At 46.0% G+C, this 22,674-nt stretch overlaps 1 protein-coding gene across 1 annotated transcript in view; it reads right to left on the bottom strand.

Moving 5' to 3' along the window:
• Nucleotides 1-22,674, bottom strand: part of LIX1 (limb and CNS expressed 1) — a 64,791-nt gene that overhangs the window by 39,706 nt on the left and 2,411 nt on the right. Inside the window, exon 2 of the mRNA XM_004703473.2 lies at nt 2,815-2,978. Coding sequence (XP_004703530.1) covers nt 2,815-2,978 — 164 coding nt within the window. The remainder of the gene's footprint in view (nt 1-2,814; nt 2,979-22,674) is intronic.

Here is a 22,674-nt window from a genome sequence, read left to right as displayed (position 1 = left end):
CCCTTCCCCTTCTTTGGACGAGCCACTTCGAGCCATGCTCATGGCAGCCAGAGCCCTGGAGATGTGTCTACCGCCATCAATCTACAAGACTTTGCACCCACTGGCCTGTGATCTTCCTGCATTCTACGTCACTGTGTGTGGCTGCATGCGTCTGAAGAAGGATTGATGGACTAGTATTGGACTTATGGAGTAGTATCGGATTTATGGACTTGCTATGGACTGGGCCGGGATGTTTGTTTGATACATCATTACATCTTGATATGAAGCTCTCTTTTACACACACACACACATGTATATGTAAGTCCCTGGATTTGTTTCTCTAATCAACCCGGTCTAACACATTAGGAATCGTTCCCATGGTAGTGAGTATGGTTTGGTCTCCACTTCTAAGTCCCCTCTTGCCCTCTCACTTTCTGTAACCTGATTGCATCCCATGTTTATCCACTGCCACTGCTCCTCTGAAGGTCACCAAGACCTCTGCATGGATCAAAAGACATGAGCACATCTCACTGGGCCCCCGTGAGCTCCATCAATCTCTTCTGGCTCTTTAGCTCTTCTCGGTCAAGCCTCAGACTTCTTAAGCAAATTTTCTTTTCACAAAAACAGATTGTTCTTAAGAACACTCTCCTTCCTCTTCTGATGCTACATCTTTTCCCTAGACACAGCATAGCTTCAGGCAAGTGAAAATGTGCAGAAATATAGGAACCAGCCTGGAACTACATTTCGTAGTCTACTGCACGTCTCTGCCTAGGGGGACTCCAAAGGCAGAAGGGAGACATCATCCAAGTCCAGTACTGAGTGAAGTTCTTTCACCTTTACCTCTTCAACGCATTGTCCACACAGCTCACCTCCTTGGGCATTTATTTCTCACCTTCCTGTTGGCACCTGGGCTATGAGTTCCCTGTAGCTCTATCACATCCTCAGACTATTGCTCCAGTGATCATTCTGAAGACCATTTGAATAGACCAGTCTCCTGTTCAAAATCCTAATGTGGTTCTGATTTTATGTCGAATCAAGCCTGTTGCTCTTTATGAGGCATGGAGGTCTCTTGCAGTATAATGCAATCGCTTGTCACCTCCCCAGGTTTCCCTACTGCATAGATACACACTCAGGCTCTCAGGTTCTGGAAGAGTTCGTGGCTTCCTGTTGTTCTGTGCCTTTGAACACATCATTTCTTAAGCCTAGAATGGCTTGTCTCTTTTCTCTGACTGGCAAGACACTCTTCACTGCGAGTCTCGACTCACCTCTGTTCTCCAGATGGGTCTTTCTCTGCTCTCCCTGGGGCATAGGTTTGTGAGTTTATTTATTAAATTATACATCCCCTCCAAAAGGGACTTGAGGCAAAATAAATTTATATCCTGACATGCAACAAGGTAAAATGAGGGACGAGGCAACTTAAGCTCCAAGGGAGAATAAAAGTATAAACATAAAATAATATATATGCCGTTAAAAAGTACATGACATTAGGTTCCTTATGCTTATACAACCATGAGCTAAATTGAAAATGTGGTCCTGGCCGTCTCGGTTGTTACAGCTAAGAGGAAAACGTGATTGCTTATGAGGTCACAGTGTCCACAAGCTATAAATCCAGCATCTCCGCCATTACTGAAAAGTGAGAGCTCATGTACTGTATTAGAGGGGTACTTAGAAAGACGACTGGTAAGTTCCTTCCTGTGTGGCGTCATCGACTCTCTCCTATAACTTAGTGTAATTACTGTGTTTTTAGTACACTGATTTCCTCAGGGTAAGGATTTTCCTCAGCCCAGTGTTTGACATTTCCTAGTCATTCATTGGCTGCTCGTTGCACACCAGGTAGCCAGATGTCGATGATCTGTGTGGGCCAATATTTTGCTTGAGTAGCTGCACAACAATAAGTGTATCCTCATTGACACCCCATCTCATGTATAAACATAATAATGAGCTAACCACTACCAGTCTTAAAGAACTATAACACCAATACTTGGAATCCCTAGCTCATGTGACTGACTGCCAACTAATCCCATGGGTATTGTCCCTAATAGCAAAGCTGAGGAAATCTGAAAGCTAAACACTTGTGAGTAATTGTGAGCTGGAATGTCATCCTGCTCTACATGAAATGGGACCCCCTGAGATGCAGGAGGAGGGATTGCATTACCAGACAAGGTTCAGGAGTAGGGTGCATCCTCTGGACTTGAGATCCCTGCACAACAAACCTCCTGGACCCAGACAACAGCTGTCACATCAGGGGAGCAGCAGCAGACCAGGAGCCGGAGCATGGATCAGCGTGGTGGACTTCCCAGCCCACAGCAAGTAAGGCTGCGTGCTTTGCAGGAGGCTGTCTTATGAAGTGGGTGCCGCTGGGTGCTCCATTCAGGGAGCTGCGTTTCTGGCACATGGAGCTCGAGTGGTCTGCTTGATCACTGAGGCTTATGGTGGAGTGATCGGCCCTGATGGGCATTTATTAGCAGAACTGAACAATTGTATAACATGCCCTGAAAGCAATTGTACCCTGAGCATTTTTCGCTCACATGACCAGTTCTCGACTTTCTGAGTGAACCCTTTACTCATGACTAGTGTCCGTGAGGTTTGGGTAGCCATTTCCATGGACACGAGAGCCCAGAGAGAAAGCAGAGGATGCCGCACACAACAACATCCTTCCTGAGCGAAAACACTTAAAAACGAGGAACTCCTGATCAGATTTTCATTGTCTACAATGGAAGGCAGCACCACATATTTCATTTTATCGCAGAAAATGTTTCATGTTGCCATTCTGTGAAAAGATGGGCGGTTTTCGCGCAGTGCACTTTCACTGGCCGATTGGCCGTTGCCTCCTACCTGAAAGTTGCCAAAGCAGCTCCCTCCCGGGAGGGTCACGTAACTCACAAAGGGCGGTCCCGGAGACGGCAGGGACTCGTAGACCACCACACCTTCACTTGGGAAGGCAGCCCTCTGCTGCTGCTTACTTTCCCAGAATTCCTGTAACATCGACACCACGTTCACTGAAAAACACAAGAGAAGTCATCAGTTACTAAGGCTGACACGCCCGGCTGGCAAAATTCCATTTGCTGGCTGGATGCTGGACCAATTCGCTTGCAGGGGAAGCGGAGTGTGGGACAGACGTGCCTGGCGGGGGGGAAAGAAGGCTACCATGTTGTAGCACACGCATGCATGTTTCTTCATCGGTGAAATGCACATGGTTTAGGCAGCCCCGTCCTAATAACATTGTCACGAGTTAAATTTACTTTACAGATTTGGTTTTAATATCACACGGTTACGAGTTCCCTCTTCCTTCTTTGAAAATTTGCCTTGGTGCTTTTCCTCCAGAGCTGCGGTCGTCCATGACCCCGTCTCCTCTTTCTGAGACTTAAGACCTGCTGTGTAAAAGCCAAATCGGAACGGAAGTAATGTGATTTAATTGGGACTCACATATGATACGATTTAAGAGGAGAAGGGCAGCAAGAGGAAAATCCATTCCATCTCCCTCCACCCAGTGGACGGGAGAATGAAAAGCGACCGTGGGACTAGCCTAGAAGAGAGCCTGAGTGGAACGAGGAACAGGGAGCTCGTCTCCAGGACAAGTCAGCTAGATGACTTCAGAAAACACAGTAATGGCTCTAGCCAGATGTTTCAGATTAACCGACCTGTGATAGCCCGCAGAAGTTCCAGATCAAATTAGGTTGGTTTGTTTATCCTGTGCTGCAAATTGAATTGTGGAAATGAACAAGGATAATAGAATTATAGAGTCAAAAGGGACCTTACAGGTCACGTAGGCAAAGCTCTGCCTAATGTAGGAATTTCTTGTACAGAATTCCTGACAGCTACTCTTCTGGTTCTTTCTAGTCTGAACATGTGGATGGGCCTAGGACACGGCACATCCTGGCTGCCTGGTTCTGCTGCGCTAAGGTCCTTTTGGGGACTGCGCTGAGATCTGACAGAGGCCTGCTGCTTTAGAAACGCTCAGCTCCTCATCCCCGGGAGAGCTCGGCACAGACCGGAAAGCAGTGGAGCGCTTCTGTTCTTTGGCCTACTTGCCATTCCCCACCTATCTCATCAAGGGTCAACAGCAGCAACAACGAAACCAGTTGCTTGAAGCTGCCCCTGTGGGTGTCTGGGTGGAACTGTGCTCCAGGGAGCTTGCAAGCACTGGCTTTTCGGATGTAGATTTCTGGCCTTTCTGCCAGGGCACCACTGTGTGGACTCGAATTTCCATCCTCCCATTTAGCAGTTGAGTGAAATACTGTTGCCACCACTCAGGAATCCCCCCCATCCCAGCCCCATGGAAAGAACACAAAGATTTTCATTGAAGAACCACCTCTCTTTCAACCATATAGTCTCTGAGGATAGGCGGATTTGATCAAAGCCAAGACATTTAGAGACAATAAATCCAAGACTTTTGTTGCAAATACTGAAAGAGCTTTATTCTCCCCACCCCCACCCCCACCCATGAGTCCCGGAAGCATAGGTGCTAAGCGTGGCACTGGTGAAACAGAGGGAAACCCGGATGAGAAGAAAGCCAACAAAGAGAAGGCTCGTGACAGGGAAAAGAGAAGAACTAAGTTCTGATGACACAGTCAGAGCCCCAAACCCCAGCTGTTCCCAATCCAGGATCCTTGATGGAGGCTGCAATGGTCTGACCCAACACATCTGGTTTGTCCTTAAGCCACCTTGAAACAGGTGTCTTATCTGCACATTCAAGTAAGCCCACTGAGCTTCCTCATGTGCCCCACGTTCCAGATTAAGCGGATCCTTTTCTTTCCATCACATTTCACAGTGTCTCTGCCCCTTTCTAGTCCCCTAGGAACAGTCATGGATGTGCTTCTGAATGCTGGCCTATGATACCTTGAGGTAAAACTTCACACGACTTCCTTCTCAACTGCATCGCATCCCTAAGACAGGCATATGGCTCGGGCAAGGTCTCCACACTCCTAAGGATTGGCTGGCAGGCTCTGTCATGAAAGAAGAGCAGTGCAGTCATCCAGGTTGAAATGTTTGGGGGGAGACATTGAAAACGGAAGACTGTTGTTGGTTAGGGGCCATAGTGGTTGCGCGCCATGAGTCAGTTCTGCCCCATAGCAACACTACACACCACAGACCCAGAACACTGCACGCTTCTGTGCCGTCCTTGCAATTGTTCCTGCGCCTGAGCCCATGGCTGCAGCCACTCTGTCAGTCCGTCTTGTTGAGGGCTGTATTAGTCTGGGTACTTGGAGAAACAAATCCTCAGCAACTCATGTGTAAGAGAGTTTTATGTAAAGAAAGTGTGCATCATGAAAACATCCCAACCCAATGCTGCCCAAGCCCACAAGTCCAACATTAACCCATTAACCCAACACCAGTCCACAAAGTCCTCCACCTCCCAAAACAGAGGCAGTGATGCCGACTGCAGGAGGAAAGCTGAGTCAGTCAACGAATAAGCATCTCAGCACTAGCAGGGGTCTCCACACGGCTGCTCCAGCACCCAGGGCTGCATAGGGATAGGTCCATGTGGCTTCTCCTTGGGGATGTCTTGTAGGAAGTCAATCTTGCAAGCTGAAGCAGGGAACTGCTAAGGCAGCTGCACCCTGGTGCGGCCATCACAAAACAAGAGACCCAAGAACTAGAAAGGCGAGGCTCACCACCCATTTATCCCTCTGCCTTTTAATTAGCCCCACATGTGATTATCGGCCAGGTTGACACAATTAACTAACTCAAGGGCCTTCCTCTTTTTCACTGCCCCTCTACCTTACCCAACATAAGGTTCTTTTTCAGGGACTGGTCTCTCCTGACAATAAGACGAAGTATGGCCATCCTTGCCTCTACAGAGCAGTAGAAGACTATGGGAATAATGAATTCACTCGTGAAATACATGTTGAGGTATCAGGTTGAGAATTGCTTATGATAGCTTTTTCATTAATTCAAAAACATTGAAAACACTATTTTATACCCATTGATACTCATTCCTCCTTCTCCTCCCACCCCCCAAAACAAGCATTTGTAGTCGAAGTTGATCTTCAGAATTCAGTGGAGGTGTCCTGCAACCGAAGCCAGTGGACTAATGCCTGGCTAGTCAACAAGAGCCATTCTCTTCCTACTTTTAACTCATTGCTGAATGATGTTTGGCTCAGAATCGGAGCAGAGCGATAGGGACTCAGGGTTATCTGGGTAGGATGAACAGCAGAATTTTGCTACGTGAAGCCATCTGGATTAAAGGATTCAGAGGTAAGTACTGAGTAAACTTTCTTCATGAATGAAAGCAGTGACTTGCAAATTTTTCATTCTGCAACATGCAATGATTTCTGCGGCCCTATGCGTGTCATCGCCCCTCAAGAGCACAATATGTGCACACGCGCACACACCATCCATCTTTCTGTCTCTGTCTCCTCTTGTTGCCTAGAAGACCAGATGAATGGAGTGCAGTGGGAAGAAGTCCAGCTTGCTGTTTGGAAATCCAAAGATCAGTCGGGTGGAGAATGCCTTTTTATGAACACACGCTCCTTCTTTATGTTGACACGGTATCCACAATGCTCAGGGGCAGCGTTAAGACAAATGTAAGCAGTAAGTAAAACCCTAGGGAAGAGACTCAGCCACGGTTGGGGATGGGCCTTAGCAAACCGTCTCCAGCTGTGATGGAATCTCCAGTGCTCAGCAGCGGACCCTGCCTTCCACGTTATTGCATCAACTGGGGAAACTAAGTGTGCAATATTCATCCCTGCCTCCAGGAACCCATCTATCGCAGAGCCTAACTCCATATTTTCTGCTCCAAGCCATAGTATTTTCAGTCGCCTCAGACGCATGTGAAAGCTGAATGCTCAGTGTAGAAGACCAAAGAAGAATCCATGCATTTGAATGCCGGTGCCGGCAAGAATCTTGAAATTATGTGCTGTCGGGAGAACAAACATATTTGTCTTGAAAGAGGTACAGCCAGACTGCTCCTGAAGACCATCACCTCGTGTACTGTGGATGTTATTAGGAGGCAGCAGCCCCGGGGAAAACACATCGTGCTTGGTGGAGTAGAGGACAGCGAAAAAGAGGAAGACTCTCCACAGGATGGACCGACGCGTGGCTGCGACATGACAGCAGTCGGAGAAGGCGCCCAACCGGGCTGTGGTCCTTCGGTTGCACACAGGGCGTCTGCGAGTCAAGAACTGACTTGAGGGCACCCAACAGCAACCACAGGATCACATGACTTGTGCTACTTCTCCAGAGCCTCTTCCGTGAGGCATTCGCTTGATCTTCTACTTTTCAACGTTTCCTCTTTGCTCAATCCATCCCACCAATCATACGCATGCTGAAGACAACGAGTGAATGAATCAGTCACATCCGTCAATGAAGCAGAGCACTCATCCTTAGAACACGTAGTTTCCCAATTATAGCCAGGATCTGGGAAAGGATCGACTGTCTCGACTTCCTGGTTCATGTCAGGGCACCCAACAAACAAGGTACGCGTGAGTTTCTTTGTGCTTACTTTTCAGTAGTGAACAATTCATATTTTCCCACCACATAAATGCTTCTCCTTTGAGGTATGGTTGGAATCGGTCTCTCTCCCAACCCTTCAGCACCTTCCTTCAGAGTCAAAGCCTCTTTTAAAATTTACAATCCCTGTCAAGAATAGAGCACTACGGTGAAGCAAAAATACTCACTATGGTTCTTCTATCCACGTTATTTGTAATATGTAACTAGGTAGCGCAGACTCTAACTCAGAGATTGTTGCTTTTTCCCATTCCACTAGGTGTATAAGCGTGAGCCACCTCAGGAGCTGTGAGAAGAATCCTGTGATCATCAAGAGACAAGTAGAGTGCATTGCAAGACCTTTCTCCAAAGTGGCTGACGCTGCAGCCCTGAGATCATGAGACAGAGCAGAGGACCCATGCGGAAACTCTGAAGCAGAGTGGTAGGCAGGCTTCCTACCTACCAGATAGGTCCAGACCAGAGAGATGCCTGCAAGCATGGCTGAGAAAGGCATTGTAGATAAAAGAGCTGTGTCTTTAACATTTGGTAACCTGCTAAAAAACCCAAACAATCAAACTCACTGCTATGGAGTCAATGCCGAGTCACAGCAAATCTCTAGGACAGGGGAGAACTGCCCTCATGAGTATCCAAGACTGTAACTCTTTAAGAGGGGAGTAGAAAGCCTGGTCTTTCTCCAGCCCAGGCGTTGGTGCTTTCGAATTGCTGACCTTGCAATTCTCAACCCAACACATAACTACTGTGCCACCGGGGCTCTTGTAACTGTTAGCTTCCCTAAAAATGCCCCATCTCATGAGTATTCTCTGTGAGTTTTGTGTGGCCACATCAAGGAACTATCAAACCTAGAAGAAAGTAGAGTGGGGTGGGCAGGATGTTGGTGTCAGAATAGGATAATGAAGGATGGAGGGTGGAGGCTTGTCTGACTTCTGTCTTGTGCCAATCAGCCTTGGACAGGTGTGAAGTTGGTCCCCACACCATTGATTTCCTCAAGTACCCAGTAAACACATGATGCATGGGTTTATGTGTGCTCACTGAATAATCCTTAGTGAGTATTTTCACACGACTCCACCTTGTCTTTGATGTGACCCACCTGAAATTGTTCACTACAGGTTAATAAGTAAACAAGTCAGCTGTGCTTGCTTTGCGGATTGGGCAGTCCACCCCTTTGCTTCTGAGTAACTCAGCCATTACTTACTCTGTAACTCATCATGAGCTAGGTTCCTGCTACAGTATTCCACGGGGATTACTTGGGCAAATATCACCAATTCCTTATTTTCCATCCTTATTTATTTTTCCTCTTACTCCATTAATTTCTTTTTAGAAATTTGCATCTCTGTAGGCATTTCTGATAGTATTTCTTCCTGAATATGTGTCAATCCCTTGAATTATGTATTCTCAGTCTCGTGGTTATTTCGTTCACTGACCAACCCTCATGCTACTTTTCATGAGACTCTTCCATCTACCACAATATCCACCTACAGTTCTCAAATCATTCTCCTGAGCTCTGGATCTGTAACTCCAACTTACTGAATAGATGCCTTGTGGTAGTTACATAATCTGTTGTCAACTTGAGACTATTAAGAGTGAAAGGATGGAGTTTAGCCTGTCAATCAGGTCCCAGCTTGATGACCTCATTTGGAGATGCTAAGGAGATAAATAGGTTGCTGGAGGCGGGACACACACTCCCTGCGAGACATTCCTGTTGACAAACCACATGGAGACACTGATGGAGCCAGAGCCCTGGAGCTGGAGGAGCCATGTAGAGACCCACGCCTGCACTGAGATCCTTCCACCACCACTGAATCTACAAGACTCTCCACCCAGTGGCCTGTGATCTTCCTGCATTCAGCATTATTGCATGGCTGCATGAGTCTAAAGAGAGATTTATGGACTAGTACTGGACAGATGGGCTAATATTGGGCTTATGGACTTGCTCTGGACTGGGCTGGAATGTTTCTCAATATACAATTGAAAATTGTATTTAAAGCTATTTCTTATACATATATGAGTGTCCATGAATTTGTTTCTCTCGACCACCCGAACTAACACATGCTTCCATTTGAATATCACCTGACCTATGGATTTCCAGACATAAGAGAAACATCACCAGCCTGTTCCCTGGCCTACATATTCTGAATTTACCACCACCTTACAATTTCTTGGGAACCCTGGTGGTATAGTGGTTCAAAACCACCAGCAGCTGCGTGGAAGAAAGACTGGGCTTTTTACTCGTGTAAACAGTTACAGCCTCAGAAACCCACAGGGGTCACTCTGAGGCAGCATTGACTCAATGGTAATGAGTTTGGCTTGGTTTACCATTTCTTAAAATAACAGGCTTCAAAAAGTTCACGGGAAAATTGAATTAAAAGATAACTAAATTTTTGGCCATTGAATAAAGAAACCCGAAGAAGAATCAATGCATTTGGATTGTGGTACTGAAGAAGAAAACCGAAAGTTCCATGGAGTGCTAAAGGGCCTACCGATCTATGTTTGGCAGAATTAAGGCCAGAGTGCTCCTTAGAGGCAAAGATGGCAAGACTTACTTTGGACACGTTGTCAGGAGAGACCAGTCCTTGGAGAAGGACATCGTATTTGGTAGAGGACAGGGAAGGAGAGGAAGCCCCTCAAGGACATGGATTGACACGTGGCTGCAACAATGGGCTGAGGCATGGGGAAAACCGTGAGGATGGCGCAGGACCGAGCGGTGGTTCCCTCTGTTGTGCCTGGAGTTGCTGTGGGTGGGAACGGACTCGATGGCACCTAACAACAACAACAACAACTAATGTTTCCGTGAACTTTTGCAAACCTATATACATATGTATGTGTGTACATATATACAGACACACACGCATACATTTACATGTACATATACATATATGTCTCCAGTGCCAGTCGTTCTTGAGTCAGTTCCGACTCACGGGACGCTTCCAGTTGCGGAGTGGAATCATGCCAAAGGGTTTTCAAGGTTGTGACATTTGGGAAGACGGTCGCTAGGCCTTTGTTCTTAGATGAATCCGGGTGGGTTTGAATTGCCAAGCTTCTAGTTAATGGTCAAGCACTTAACCATTTGTGCCAACCAGGGACAGATACTCTCTCCTCCACTTTTTATGTAATTTTTTTAGTTCTGTTTCTCAAGAATACCCTAAGACAACGTGTTTCCAATCCGAAACTGTCCCTCCCCTGAATGTAAAGTCTGTGTTCACGTGAACAGACATGCTGACGGTCCATCTCCAGCCAGCACTTTGCTCTGATTCAGAGCCGCGTCGTCAGTGTCCACCAGTTCGTTGTCTGCCTCTGCAGGGCCTGTGACAGAGTGGCCTTTTTCGTTGTTTTTTTTAATTGGGGGCCCCTTCAAAGAGTTTGGAGCAGGTCTCTGGGCAGAGAGAGGGCCCTGAGGACAAGCCAGGGCCAGTCTAAATGCCTGATTATGGCCCAAGTTTGGTCACTTCAGGATGCGCACCATGTTATTTTTGGTCATGCATTTTTCTCCCCAAATTTCCTGAATGCCGTGCCTTTGGAAACTTGTCTATTGTGTCTCAATGGATACTAACGCGAAAGGGCTTCACTCACGATCAGGGAAGATAAATTGTTCATTCAGAATGAACCTGGACTCTGAACAGGAGGCCACTCTCAAATCCTCAGCTGAGACCCAGGAAAGGCAGACACTTAACAACTCTGGCTGCGGAGGGAGTCCCGGACAAGCTGAGCTGGGCAGCCCTCCTGGCTCTCACAGGTCCTCTCTTGGCCTGACCTTTGTCAAGGCAACTGTGTTAGTCTGGGTAAACTAGGGAAAGGCATCCACAGAATCTCTTAAGTATTAGAGAGAGTTTTATGTAAAGGGTAAGTGTACATTCAAAAAGCATCCAAACCCAGTGCTGCCCAAGCCTGTAAGTCCAACATTAGTCCACATATCTGATACCAATCTACAAAGTCCTCCTCAAACTCACAAAACACACGCAATGACACCGACTGCAGGAGGAAAGCTGAGTTAGTGAGTGTATAAGGATCTCAGCACTGGCGGGGGTCTCCACATGGGTGCTCCAGCACCCAGGGCTGCATCGGGGTAGGTCCATGTGGCTTCTCCTCAGGGGTGTCTTGCAGGAAGTGAGCCTTGCCAGCTGAAGCAGGGAACTGGCAGAGGCAGCTGCACCCTGATCCGACCATCACAAAGCAAGAGACCCAAGAACTAGAAAAGCGAGGCTCACTGAGCCATTTATCCCTCTGCCCTTCAGTTAACCCCACATGTGTTTATCGGCCAGATTGGCACAATAAACCTTAACTATCTCAGCAATGAAGTCTAATTGGTGAAAGTATTATAAAGAAATAGAGTATCAAATAGCTGGGATTGGGGATGTAAGATGAATTAGGAGAGAATATTGAGAAATCCTAGGAGAAACAGCATGAAATCCAGTTTCTTTTGTTGACCCCATGTCTGCTTATAACATCCGAGAGTCCGGAAAGCAAAGTACCACTGAATTGACTTGGCAGATAATGCCTCTTAATCCGTCTCACTGCTTCGAATTGCTTTCTCAGGCTTAAGTGGAGCTTATGCTATCAGCTTGTAGATGTTGTGTAACAACAACAATGCGATTTGCAATGCAGTTGTGCAGACATTAGCACGCCGCGTTTTGGAATATAGTGGCCTAGAATGTGCCGCCAAAGTTTTCAGAGAGGTTACGAAATCCCCAAACACGTGTTATATAAACGAGGATTTCACCTTCCCCTTTCTCAAGCATCTTCCAAGCTGATAACATTCAGCACCGGAGTTTTTACAGAGGCAGATGACTGATAAGACACTAGACAAAGTGGAGCACCCTAGCCCTCCCTCCAGAGACTCTTTTCAGCAGAAATCCTCTCTCTGCAGCAGCCAGGAGAGGCTCTTTGCTCGCTCCCAGACATGCGGCAGGTATTTCTGATCCATGCCTTTGTTCCTACATTGAGTGTTGCTTCTCCTCTCCATCCATCCCGTTGACTCCCACTCTCCAGGGGAAATCCCACCTCCTCCATCATGCTGTACTCGCCCACTTCAGCCCACATGGACCTGCTTTTTGGAGCTTTTATTCCATTAGTGACCTTGTGTCTTAGCACTTAATCTTCTGTAAACCATGCTAATAAAATGGACGTGGTGCTCCTGTCTAAATTTATCAAGTCAGACTGGTCTGGACTTCCTTCTGGCCCGAGGAGTGTGGGACTTGTGGGAATCATTCATCTTCGGGAGCACAGTTTTCTGTTACTTAACTCTGGAGCTTGGGCGTGCCTTCTCTGTCTGGCAGATGAGCTCTGGCAGCACAGGGACTCAGTTGGTTCTGGTGCCTCCTGGGTACCCTAAGTTGGGCTATTTACTGCGAAGCAGTCGTTGACTTTACTTCAGAAAATGCAACATAATCTGAACAGTTGGAGTCAATTGAAGTATACATTATTTCCCAGACTGCATGATACTGCTCCTGCAGAGGGGGGCAGGGGAGTGTGAGCTGGAATTATCGAGGGGCTGGGGTAGGGGGCTGAAAAAACAGATACCTATACTTTATCCTGGGCTTATAAACTGTAGTTCAAAAATTCTGCATTGCCAGGTGGGCATTGAGTAATTGTTATTTTTTTCCTGAAAAATGGGCAGGAGGCCAAATACGTTTGAGGACTTATGGACGTGACGTCGGTAGATTCCCGAAGAATTCAAGACTACCCTCTTGAACAGAAGGTTTCACATATGGACCACCGGATGCCCTGACATGGGCGTGATGCTGCAGGTGTGCTCCAACCACAAATGCTGGGGCAGGTGTGGCAAGAGAAAGCGGGATCAGACTTCTTTGTTTGGGTTCTCCCTCCGAGGGACCAGGAAGAATGAAGACCCTGAACGGGGATATCTTAGAGAGCTGATTCTAGTTCATCTGTGGTGAGTGTCTGCAGCACCCTGTTGAAAAGTATTTAAAAGTAATTTCTGGAGTCTTTGGAAGGCAACATCAGAGTCAACCAGGATGTGGTCCAGGCTTTTGTGTCCACCCTCCCTCCGTCGCATGGAGCCATAAAGAAGGTCAAGAGAGACCTCTGCCTGTGAAGATTTACCCTTACTTAGGTTTAAGAAATAGTCGATTCATGATACAATGAGTGGACAAATAGTAGAGTGCTATACTGTAAAACAAAGACCATTGGAAAGTAATATTTAATTTTAAAGTTATAAAATTCCTGCCAGAGGAAAAGTAGATGAGTGTGGGCTGAAATCATGAGGAAAAAACAGTGTCTAAGTCCCATGGACCACCAGAAAAACAAACCGATCTGTCTTGGAAGAAGTACAGCCAGAATGCTAATTAGAAGCAAGGATGGGAAGACTTGGGCTCCAGTACTTTCGACGTGTTATCGAGAGAAACTGGTCAATCTCAGGAGAAGGACATCATACTTGGGGAAGTAGAGGGGCAGTGAACAAGAGAAGACCCTTGACAAGAAGGTTTGACACAGTGGCTGCAACAATGGGCTCAAACATCAGTGCAACTGTGAGGATGTTGCATCCAGGGTTGCTATGGGTCAGTACCAACTTGGTGGCTCCTAGCAAAAACAACGGGTGCCTGAGAGATCCACCTCAATTGCTGCTGTTGGTGGAATGATGAGGATAACAGGGCTTCATTAGTTGGCAGGCCCAAGGCCGACAAGCTTAGGCTGAAAACCCATGAAAAGTGAGTACCAGATGAAGTGAGATTGCACCCTCTGAAGCCTGAAAATAGCATGCTCCTCCATCAGAGAAGACCACTGTAATTAAACACTGAGAATTTGATTCTAAACATTAGAACTTGCCAAGCATATTTTCATTTTTACTGATTGGATGCTGTGGACATGCTTAATTTCATATGGAAAATCTGGGAACGTGAAGACTTCAAATGCCCCAGCGTTTGTACATTGTAGCAGAAGTCTCAAATATATAGATATTAATTTCTACAACATAAAATCCTTACTCTATCTTGTCTTTCCACTCTTGTCCCTGGGAAAAACTTGGTGATTATAAGCACGAACTCTGCAGGCAGACAACCTAGGTTTGAATCCTGTCTTTACCATTCACCAGTTGCTAGACACCTTTGTGTCTTTGTTTCCTCATCGGTAAAATGTAGCACCTAAGTACTATCCCATCCAGTCCAGTTGCTTGATCACCTGTGCCAAAGCAATGCAATAAGGCTTAAAATGGGACATGCTTAGAACAGGGCTTTACACATCATAAGGACGAGAGTGTTAGCTGCTCTTTGTGGTTAGAAGGGGGAAGGAAGAAAGAAAAAGGCATAATAATATGCTTTTATACTGTGTTGCCGAAACGGTTCATGGATTGGAAACCATATCATTAAATATTCTAAAAATAAGTCTACAAGTCTGAAAATTCTCTAATTGAACACACTGTGCTATTTAATTTATTTCCAGCATTTTTGAAGACTCCGTGATGGAAATGAAAGCCCTCATGTGATATCATCCACTAGTAAAGTCAAGGCTTCATAGTAGCCAGAGAATAAATGATTGAAAGTCTACATATCTCAAGAATGGAAAACATGGCAACAAAACTGTTAAGATTCTCCTGGAAAAAAAAGAAAGAAAAGATTCTCCTGGACTCCAAATTTTGGGGTCAATGAAATTGGGGTGACCCACTCACCCATAAGGGTAACCTTTGAACCTTGAAAGAATTGAGCCCCTAGAATAAGCTCCAGATGCAACAATAGCTTAGTAAGCAGCTTAGTGGACACATCTGGCCTTAGGCATTGAGTTCTTTCAGACAATTGTGTGAAGCAAGAACTCTAGGGTCTAACCAGAAGTTGTTTTAGGGTGTATAGCATGATATTGGTGAGCATAAGTAAATTGCCCGGTGCTTTGATGCTATATCTTGATAAATTAAGATAACAATCATATGTATATAACCCGCTTTTACTGTCCTGTTTGAAGCATCTCCTGACCTGTTCAGGTGACACTACCTGATTTGAATCATATCTACTCACAATAAATATATTCTGTTCCACTTGTTTTTTGACGTATCTGGTTTTTAACAATGGGCTTTTGCCCCCATCTTTCACTTGCTAGCAGAGCAGATGCTCCCCTAGATTGAATGGAACCCCAAACACTAGTTATCAAGTTGCTTGGGCCATGATTTCAGTGGTTTCGCAGTGAGATGATATACAGCGATGGTCCCCCATGACGTGATCTGATCTAATAACCAATAAGCAGAGTAAGAGTGTCTTGTGACGCCCCTGGACTGATCTAAGGGGAGTTTCCTTGGAGTGTGGCCTCACCCCCTTTTTTATCTTACAAGAGCTGAAAAGAGAGAGAAGGGAGCAGGGATCCGAGAAACGTCCTACTAGCAAGAACGTGGAGTGGTGTGTCCTTCGAGCCTAAGGTCTCTGCACTGAGAAGTTTCTAGAACCAGGGAAAAAGATTGGTTCCAAGACATGTGGAGATCTATAGGGCATGCAGGCCTTCTTGATGGTGAACAGTGATGAGGACCTTCCTAAACTATGAGCCAACAGAGGTAGAAAGTGTTCCCCTAGAGCGGGTGCTGTGAATTTGAACTTCTAAATGGTGAGAGAATAAATTTCTGCTTGTTAACATCACCCACTTATGGCATTTCTGTTTTAGTAGCCCAAGATAACTAAGACAGATGTTGACCTTTAGCAAAATCTACAAAGAGGAATTATTTTATTTTGAAGTAGTGGTTGATGACTGCTCATGCTTCAGGAAAGCAGAAACAATGGAATTTATTGCTCAGTTCAATTACCTAACATGAAATACACTCTGTTTAGAATTCTGAGAGTAATTTGCCAACAAAAAAGGGATCTTAAAAGTCCATTATAATTCTATAAAACAAAGCAAAACCCAGCCACTTTCTTTATGCCTTACATAAGGAAATTTCTATCTCAGTACAATATCTCTTGCCAAAAAACTAAAGACAAATTTAAAAGGTTACCGTTTAAAAATAAATCATTAAGAGACTTTCAAGACGAGTGCCATATTTTCAAATTGAGTTTCTGCCTCTGAACAGATGGATTTATGTTATATAATGCTTTTATATAACTTAATCAAATTAGGCTTAGCAGGTGATATTTTAAAATAAATTTAATTAGTAATTTTCTGTTCCAGCAATTCGATCATGTACAGTTTGCTTTTTGTTGAGGAAAAGCAGGAAAACGACCCTCACTTAGTTTCAGGGACAAAGTGCAAGGTTTGGTGCTCATTCACTGTTCCTTCAAAATGGGCAGTAGCCTGAGGTGCCTGGGGGTCCTAAGCTGTGTGGCTGCAGGCTAGGGTGCTGACCAACAGAACCACGGTTATGACCAGCCTTAGCCGTTGCCGTGTTCTCACCAGGCTCATGGAATCTTGGGGACCCAGCTTGTGTGCACCGTGCCACATAAAGGGATCTTGGGCCCCTCTATCTTTTGTGCAAACCCTCAAACGTAGCCACAGTCACACAGCAGGATGGAGACAGCATGGCGACTTGCTTTGTTCCCAAAGGACTGTCCTGTCCTTTAAAAATAACCCAGGACTCAGGGCCTCCCTCCTCCAGCAGCTGGAAAACTCCAGGGTGTTTATCCTGCCCTCTCGCTCTTTCTTCTCTTTTCTCACTCCCACTTCCCACTGCGGACACTTTCCTGAGGGAATTATCGCCCTTCACGTTGTTTTACAGAGTTGGCCTCTCAGGAAATTCTCCCAAATGTGTAAAACGGATCCACTCTTTGTGGTTACCACCGAATTTTCATCTTTAGAATTTAAAAATGGCTGGGCGGTGCATCACGTGGGGAGAAATGAGGATACCTAAACTCCGTATTGGGAAGGATGAGATGGTTTCATCGATGCACAGGGTAACGTTTATTTTTCCAGAAGAAGAGTGGGAAATAGTATGTAGGAGAAAGAGAAAACCACACAGACCCATTAAAAAAGTCATCCCATCACAAAAGCCACACCCACTCGCAACCTGCAGTAACTGATTTCACCAGTAAGGGGCGCACATCTCTCCCATGTTCTACCCGACGCTGGTGTTACACTGGTGTATTTGAGCAACTTTGTAGGACCATTGATTCAAGGCAACCAAACAACATCCCTCAGACCGGTTGCTTGGCTGGCTAGTTCTGTCGAGTGAAAATGGTGCAATCTGTGCGAATGTGGCTTGAGGCTCATACCACCCCTTCTGTGGGTGCAGCCATTCTATGTACACCCCCTCTCCGCCCGCAACGCCTAACAGAGGCCTCGGACAAAGCACTAAAGAGCCCAAGTAGCGCCCCAGAGGAGGGGGGATGCTGCGGATCCCTGTGGGGATCTCTGTGCCAGTGTGGCGTATGGCTGATTCTGGATTGTTCTGCCAAGGCTAACGTGCCCCCAACAACGCTCTGAGGAGGCTGCCGGCGGTGGCTGCTTTCATCTTCAGAGCTCCTTCTGCCTCCATCTGCTCATCTGCCTGTCAACCTAACCCTGTGTATAATTAGCCTGGAATTAAGGTGTCAGTGGATGATGGCTTAGAACAGTCCCGGCGCCGCTTTTCTCAACATAAAGGAGAACACTTGACAAGGAAAAATCCTCCCCACTATTTGTATGGGAGCAAGCCGGCCAATTATATACATACATACATACATACATACAAATACATATACATATATGATGGAGGTCGGTTGTGCACCTGCTAGGTGCCTGGCCCTGTGGAGGAAACTTGGGTGTTAGAGGGAAGGCTCTGACAATTTTGGGGTGAATGGAAACACGCGGGTGAAGACACATGAGAGTAATGTGAACCAAATAGTTCAGACCATGAGTGGCAGGGGAGTGGTGCCTAAATGTTGGGCTCCCACAGCTGCTGCCTACAGGGATGAGATTAAAATAGGGAACAACGGATCATCAGCTCAGCAAAGAAAAGGAAAGGGGGCGGGGGTGGGTGGGTGAGCAAAACCATGATTCAAACAGCATTCCATGGAGAACAGAGAGCAAATACGGAGAACTACAGGGTGAGAAATAATTGCCTATTGTGTTACTATTTAAGCTTTCAATAGGGTTCCTTTGTGTTCTTTTTCTCTTCAAATAGGATTGTTTTAACTACCTTGGCAGACTAAACTTACATGGTGTTTGAACATGGAGGAAAAGAAACAAGAGCCTTTAGGGTTAAAACTTCAATATGAACCGTATTAAAGAAAGAAGATTCTTTTATGAAAGGCCCCTAAAGTTGTCTTACATTTCTTAAATCAATCTGTAGCACATAATCAGTAAAACCGTATCATTTAAACAGAAAAATCATAACTTAGAAACTCACTCTTATGCAGCTGTAACCTATTATGGGCTGTAACTTAACACATGAGTTTCAGAAGTTGTTAAAATTGAGTTCAGGTTAGCAAACGCATGCTCAAGCTGGACAATGAATAAGGAGGACTAAAGAAGGAGTGATGTCTTTGAATTGCAGTGCTGGCAAAGAACACCAAGTGCTCCACAGACTGCCAGGAGGATGAGCAAAGAAGTACAGTCAGAACGCTCCTTGGGCTGGGAAGCGAGAATGGCAAGACTTCTTTTCACATACTTTGGATACGTTTTTGGGAGGGACCAGTTCCTGGAACATGACACCAGCCTTGATAAAGTAGAGGACCATGAGGAAGAGAGAGAGAGAGAGAGCCCCTCAGTGAGATGGATTGACACAGTGGCTGCAATAAGGGGCTGGAACACAGCCACATTGAGAGGTTGGTGCAGGACCAGGCTGTGACTTCTGCTGTGAGCGGAGACAGGGGACCACTGAAGTGCTAGCTTTGTGGCAGAATGGATGGCTCTCATATTTTCTTTTGGTTTACTAAATCTTATTTACCTATGAGAAATAAATGTATTAGGACAGATATGGCCATTTATAGGTCAAAATTCACCTTCCCCCCCCTATTTGGGAACATTTCCTCTGGGGGTGACAAGTGTATACTTCCAGAAAAAAGGGGAAAACAAACTGTGCTTATGTCAATGATAAAACCAAATCCAATCCACTACCATATAGTCACTTTCCTCTCAGGTGACCCTCTCAGACAGTAAAAACACTCCCTGAAGTTTCAGGGACTCTAACTCTACAGGAGAGCACACATCTTTCTCCTGCCCAGCCGTGGGTGGGTTTGAACTGCCTGTCTTTCGGTTAGTAACCCATGAGGGCCATGAGGGTTCCTAATGTCACTGGTGGCAGATGAGAAATCGGATTTTTTCTTAATGTAAGGGCAAATAAAACAGTTGCACCTTGTACTAAATAAAGTGGAATTAGCCTTTGGATGGGCTTCAGAAAGGACATCCCATAGTTTAGTTGCTAAAATATGAAGAGCTCAAATTGTTGTTAATTAAGACAGAGTGACCCAGTGAGCAATCGGGTGTGCTTATTTATGTCGTTGTTGTGGTTGTGTTTAAAAGCATATTCCTTCAGGCACACTTTATGTGGCCATGAGCAATGCGATACTGGTAGGGATTTTACGGCCCAGGGGCCTGCACCTTTTACATGGTACTGCACTGCTTTTTTTGAAATTAAAAAAACTATAACTGTATCACCAAGTTTCTAGATTTCAAATGGCTACACTCAAAAGCACGGGCTGGAGGAAATACGTGACTCTTGAGGATTTTTGCTGTCACGTTGCATGTGGCCTGATTACTAAGATGTTTTCAATAGCTCTTTAGCCTGGCCGAGCTTTTCTAAAGGGTAAAACCGTACTTCTCTTTGAAGTGAAGGATTCACTTCTCTGATGAAATAAAACCTTTCATGCAGAAGAATGCGTACCCAAATGGAAGAGTTAATGTACCTCAAGTATGTGAGAAATGTGATTCCCACTGTGCAATGTTAGGAAAGGCTCCATCTCATTGTTTTCAGGATAAAACTTGAGGAAAATATTAATGAAATCTAACATACCACTCTGTAAGTCCTTGCTAGATACCAAGGCATGCTCCTGGCTCCCATGGCAATGAATGTAAGCATTGTAAGCACTCAGTTTGCCTTGATTTGGGCCTTCAGTCAGTGAAGTGGTTTCTCCCCACAGACATGTTTGTTTGACGTTCACAAATCTTGCATTTTGCCTGGATGTCGAGTGGATCCGTGCTGAGAAACAGTGGTAATCATCCTAATTTAAGTATCAGGAAGTACACCTCCAACAGATGTCAATACAGGGGTTTCCCTGGGGCAACAGAAGACTACAGACTTCGAGAACTAATCTGGGATCACCATTAACTGCAACGGTTCCCTGTACCCTGCACTTCAGCCTGAGCCGTCCTGATGTGGTTCCCGCCTGGGCTCCACCTCACTCAGTGTCTCCTTCTTGTATAGCCTACTCTGCCTTGGACCAGTTTGCCCTCGTCTTAGAAAAACCCTTTCCCTCTGTACTTTCTTGTCACATACCTGATGGCTGGTTGTGGCCATTCACTGCATAGATGTATGTGTTCAATGGGCTCCATGCCCTTTCCTGAGATTTGAAAATAATTGTAAATTGCTTGCTAGCCCCTTTCTGTTTTCTCAGCTGGTACAACTATTACAAAAAAAATGTTCATGTAAAAAAATGTTAACATAACACTTCCGAGAGGCCACATCTCGTCAAAGCTAAAAGATGAAGGGTTGGGAGACAGAATTTGAATCTGCTTTGATCAATTATGTGATCTTGGACACCCACAAGCCTCAGTTTCCTCCTCACCTATAAGTAACATCCCTACTTGCTATGAAGAACACATGTCCCTCACAAGCTGAGCAGCTGGAAAGCACCAGCCACTCCCTGGGAGAAAGACTGGGTTTTCTGCTCCAGTAGGGTGCCAGTCTCAGAAACTCACAGGGAGTCCTTCCCTGCCCTGCTGGGTGTGGGGGTCAGCATCAGTGATGGCAGCGAGTCTGCTTGGGGATTTGAACACAGTGCCTATTGCCTGGAAGACTCAACTGCCTCTCCCACTACTCCGTGGATGAAGAGAGCGCAGGCGGCCCTGGTCGACAAGTAGATTGGGCTCCGGTGACTGGAGGAGCTGGGAGCAGTGGCTGGTCAATGGGAGGTCCTTGCCTCCTTGAGGAAGCCCAGATTCATCTTGAAGGCTGGCCCTCGCCCTGGGCCACCATCCGCAGCCGGTCAGCGGAGGTTCCCATGGGGTTATGATGCTGAAAGGGTTTCAGGAGCGCTCCAACTCTGAGACTGAAAGACCCGGGAGTCGCTAAAGAAAGCTTGCAGGTGAAAGACCCTGCAGATCGCACGGGCCGATCCACACCTGATCACGAGGATGGTGCGAGACCGGTTTTGTTCCTTTAGGCAAGGGGTTGTCATGCGCCAGGGGTGACCGGACAGCAACTAACAGCAACAACAACAACACATTGAGGCCTTAGCACTCAGGTTCAGAGCCTGCCAAAAGCCATCTTAAAACCAAGCGCGATTTCTTTGGAGACCGCCTGGGAGGGACGGTCACGTGGTCGCAAACACTTTCTGGAAGGAGCTGTCCTTCCAGTTCACAATCCTTGGTGGTGATGCACGAGTTGCAGAGAAATGGGGTGTTACACAAATACAAAAAACAGAAGGTAAGCCGAGAGAGGCAGTGGGACTGTGTCCCAGGGCGTGGAGACTCCCTGTGCCCCAAACGGGCGCGGTGCGGCCACAAGTCTGCATTGGAGAACAGCCAAGGGCCCGCTAGGCGGAGACCTGCCAACTGAGCGCGCACCTTACTTCAAACCTTTAGTTATTGTTTTTGACTTGAAATGTGAAACAGAGAAACGGAAATAAAAAAATTGTTGTTGTTATGGAATTCATTTCCTTCTAGGAGAGAAAATAAAAAACAAATCACAACGATGGCCAGATGAACACCTCGTCTGAAATGAATGGCAGATTTAATTACAAAATGCTGTTTGCCCAGCCTCCTTGACTGAGGAACGCATTCGGATTCCATTTCCTTAAATGAATCTAACGATTCCCACGTGCATCGCTCTCTGCCCAGAAAGCGCTCTGGGTGCTTTCCCTCCCCACTTGAAAGGGCGACTCCGGCACCGTGGCTTATTTTAAAACAAATCAAAGGACAACCGAGGCAACAAATTAATCGGATGAGCATTGACACTCCCCACATTCTGTGTGTCCGAAGACAGAAGTAGAAGAAAATCTCTGCCCTTTAAGAAACGAAATTTAGTAAAAGACCAAAAATATTCTTCATGAACGTTTTGCTTCTTTGTTCAACTGTGCTGGGTTTTTAAACGCCCCTGGATCGGCTTGCCAGCATCCAGGAAAGCAAGGTAGCAATTTTTCTCCAGGAACTGGCGCTGAAGGGCTCACGTGCCAGAGCTCTCCTTCCGGC

The sequence above is a fragment of the Echinops telfairi genome, unplaced genomic scaffold (genome assembly GCF_000313985.2).
Source record: "Echinops telfairi isolate 266 unplaced genomic scaffold, ASM31398v2 ScPeMD7_7469;HRSCAF=8507_1, whole genome shotgun sequence".
In the NCBI taxonomy this organism is placed as follows: domain Eukaryota; kingdom Metazoa; phylum Chordata; class Mammalia; order Afrosoricida; family Tenrecidae; genus Echinops; species Echinops telfairi.
The sequence above is the reverse complement of the archived record's forward strand: the minus strand, read 5'-3'. Positions and strand labels throughout refer to the sequence as shown.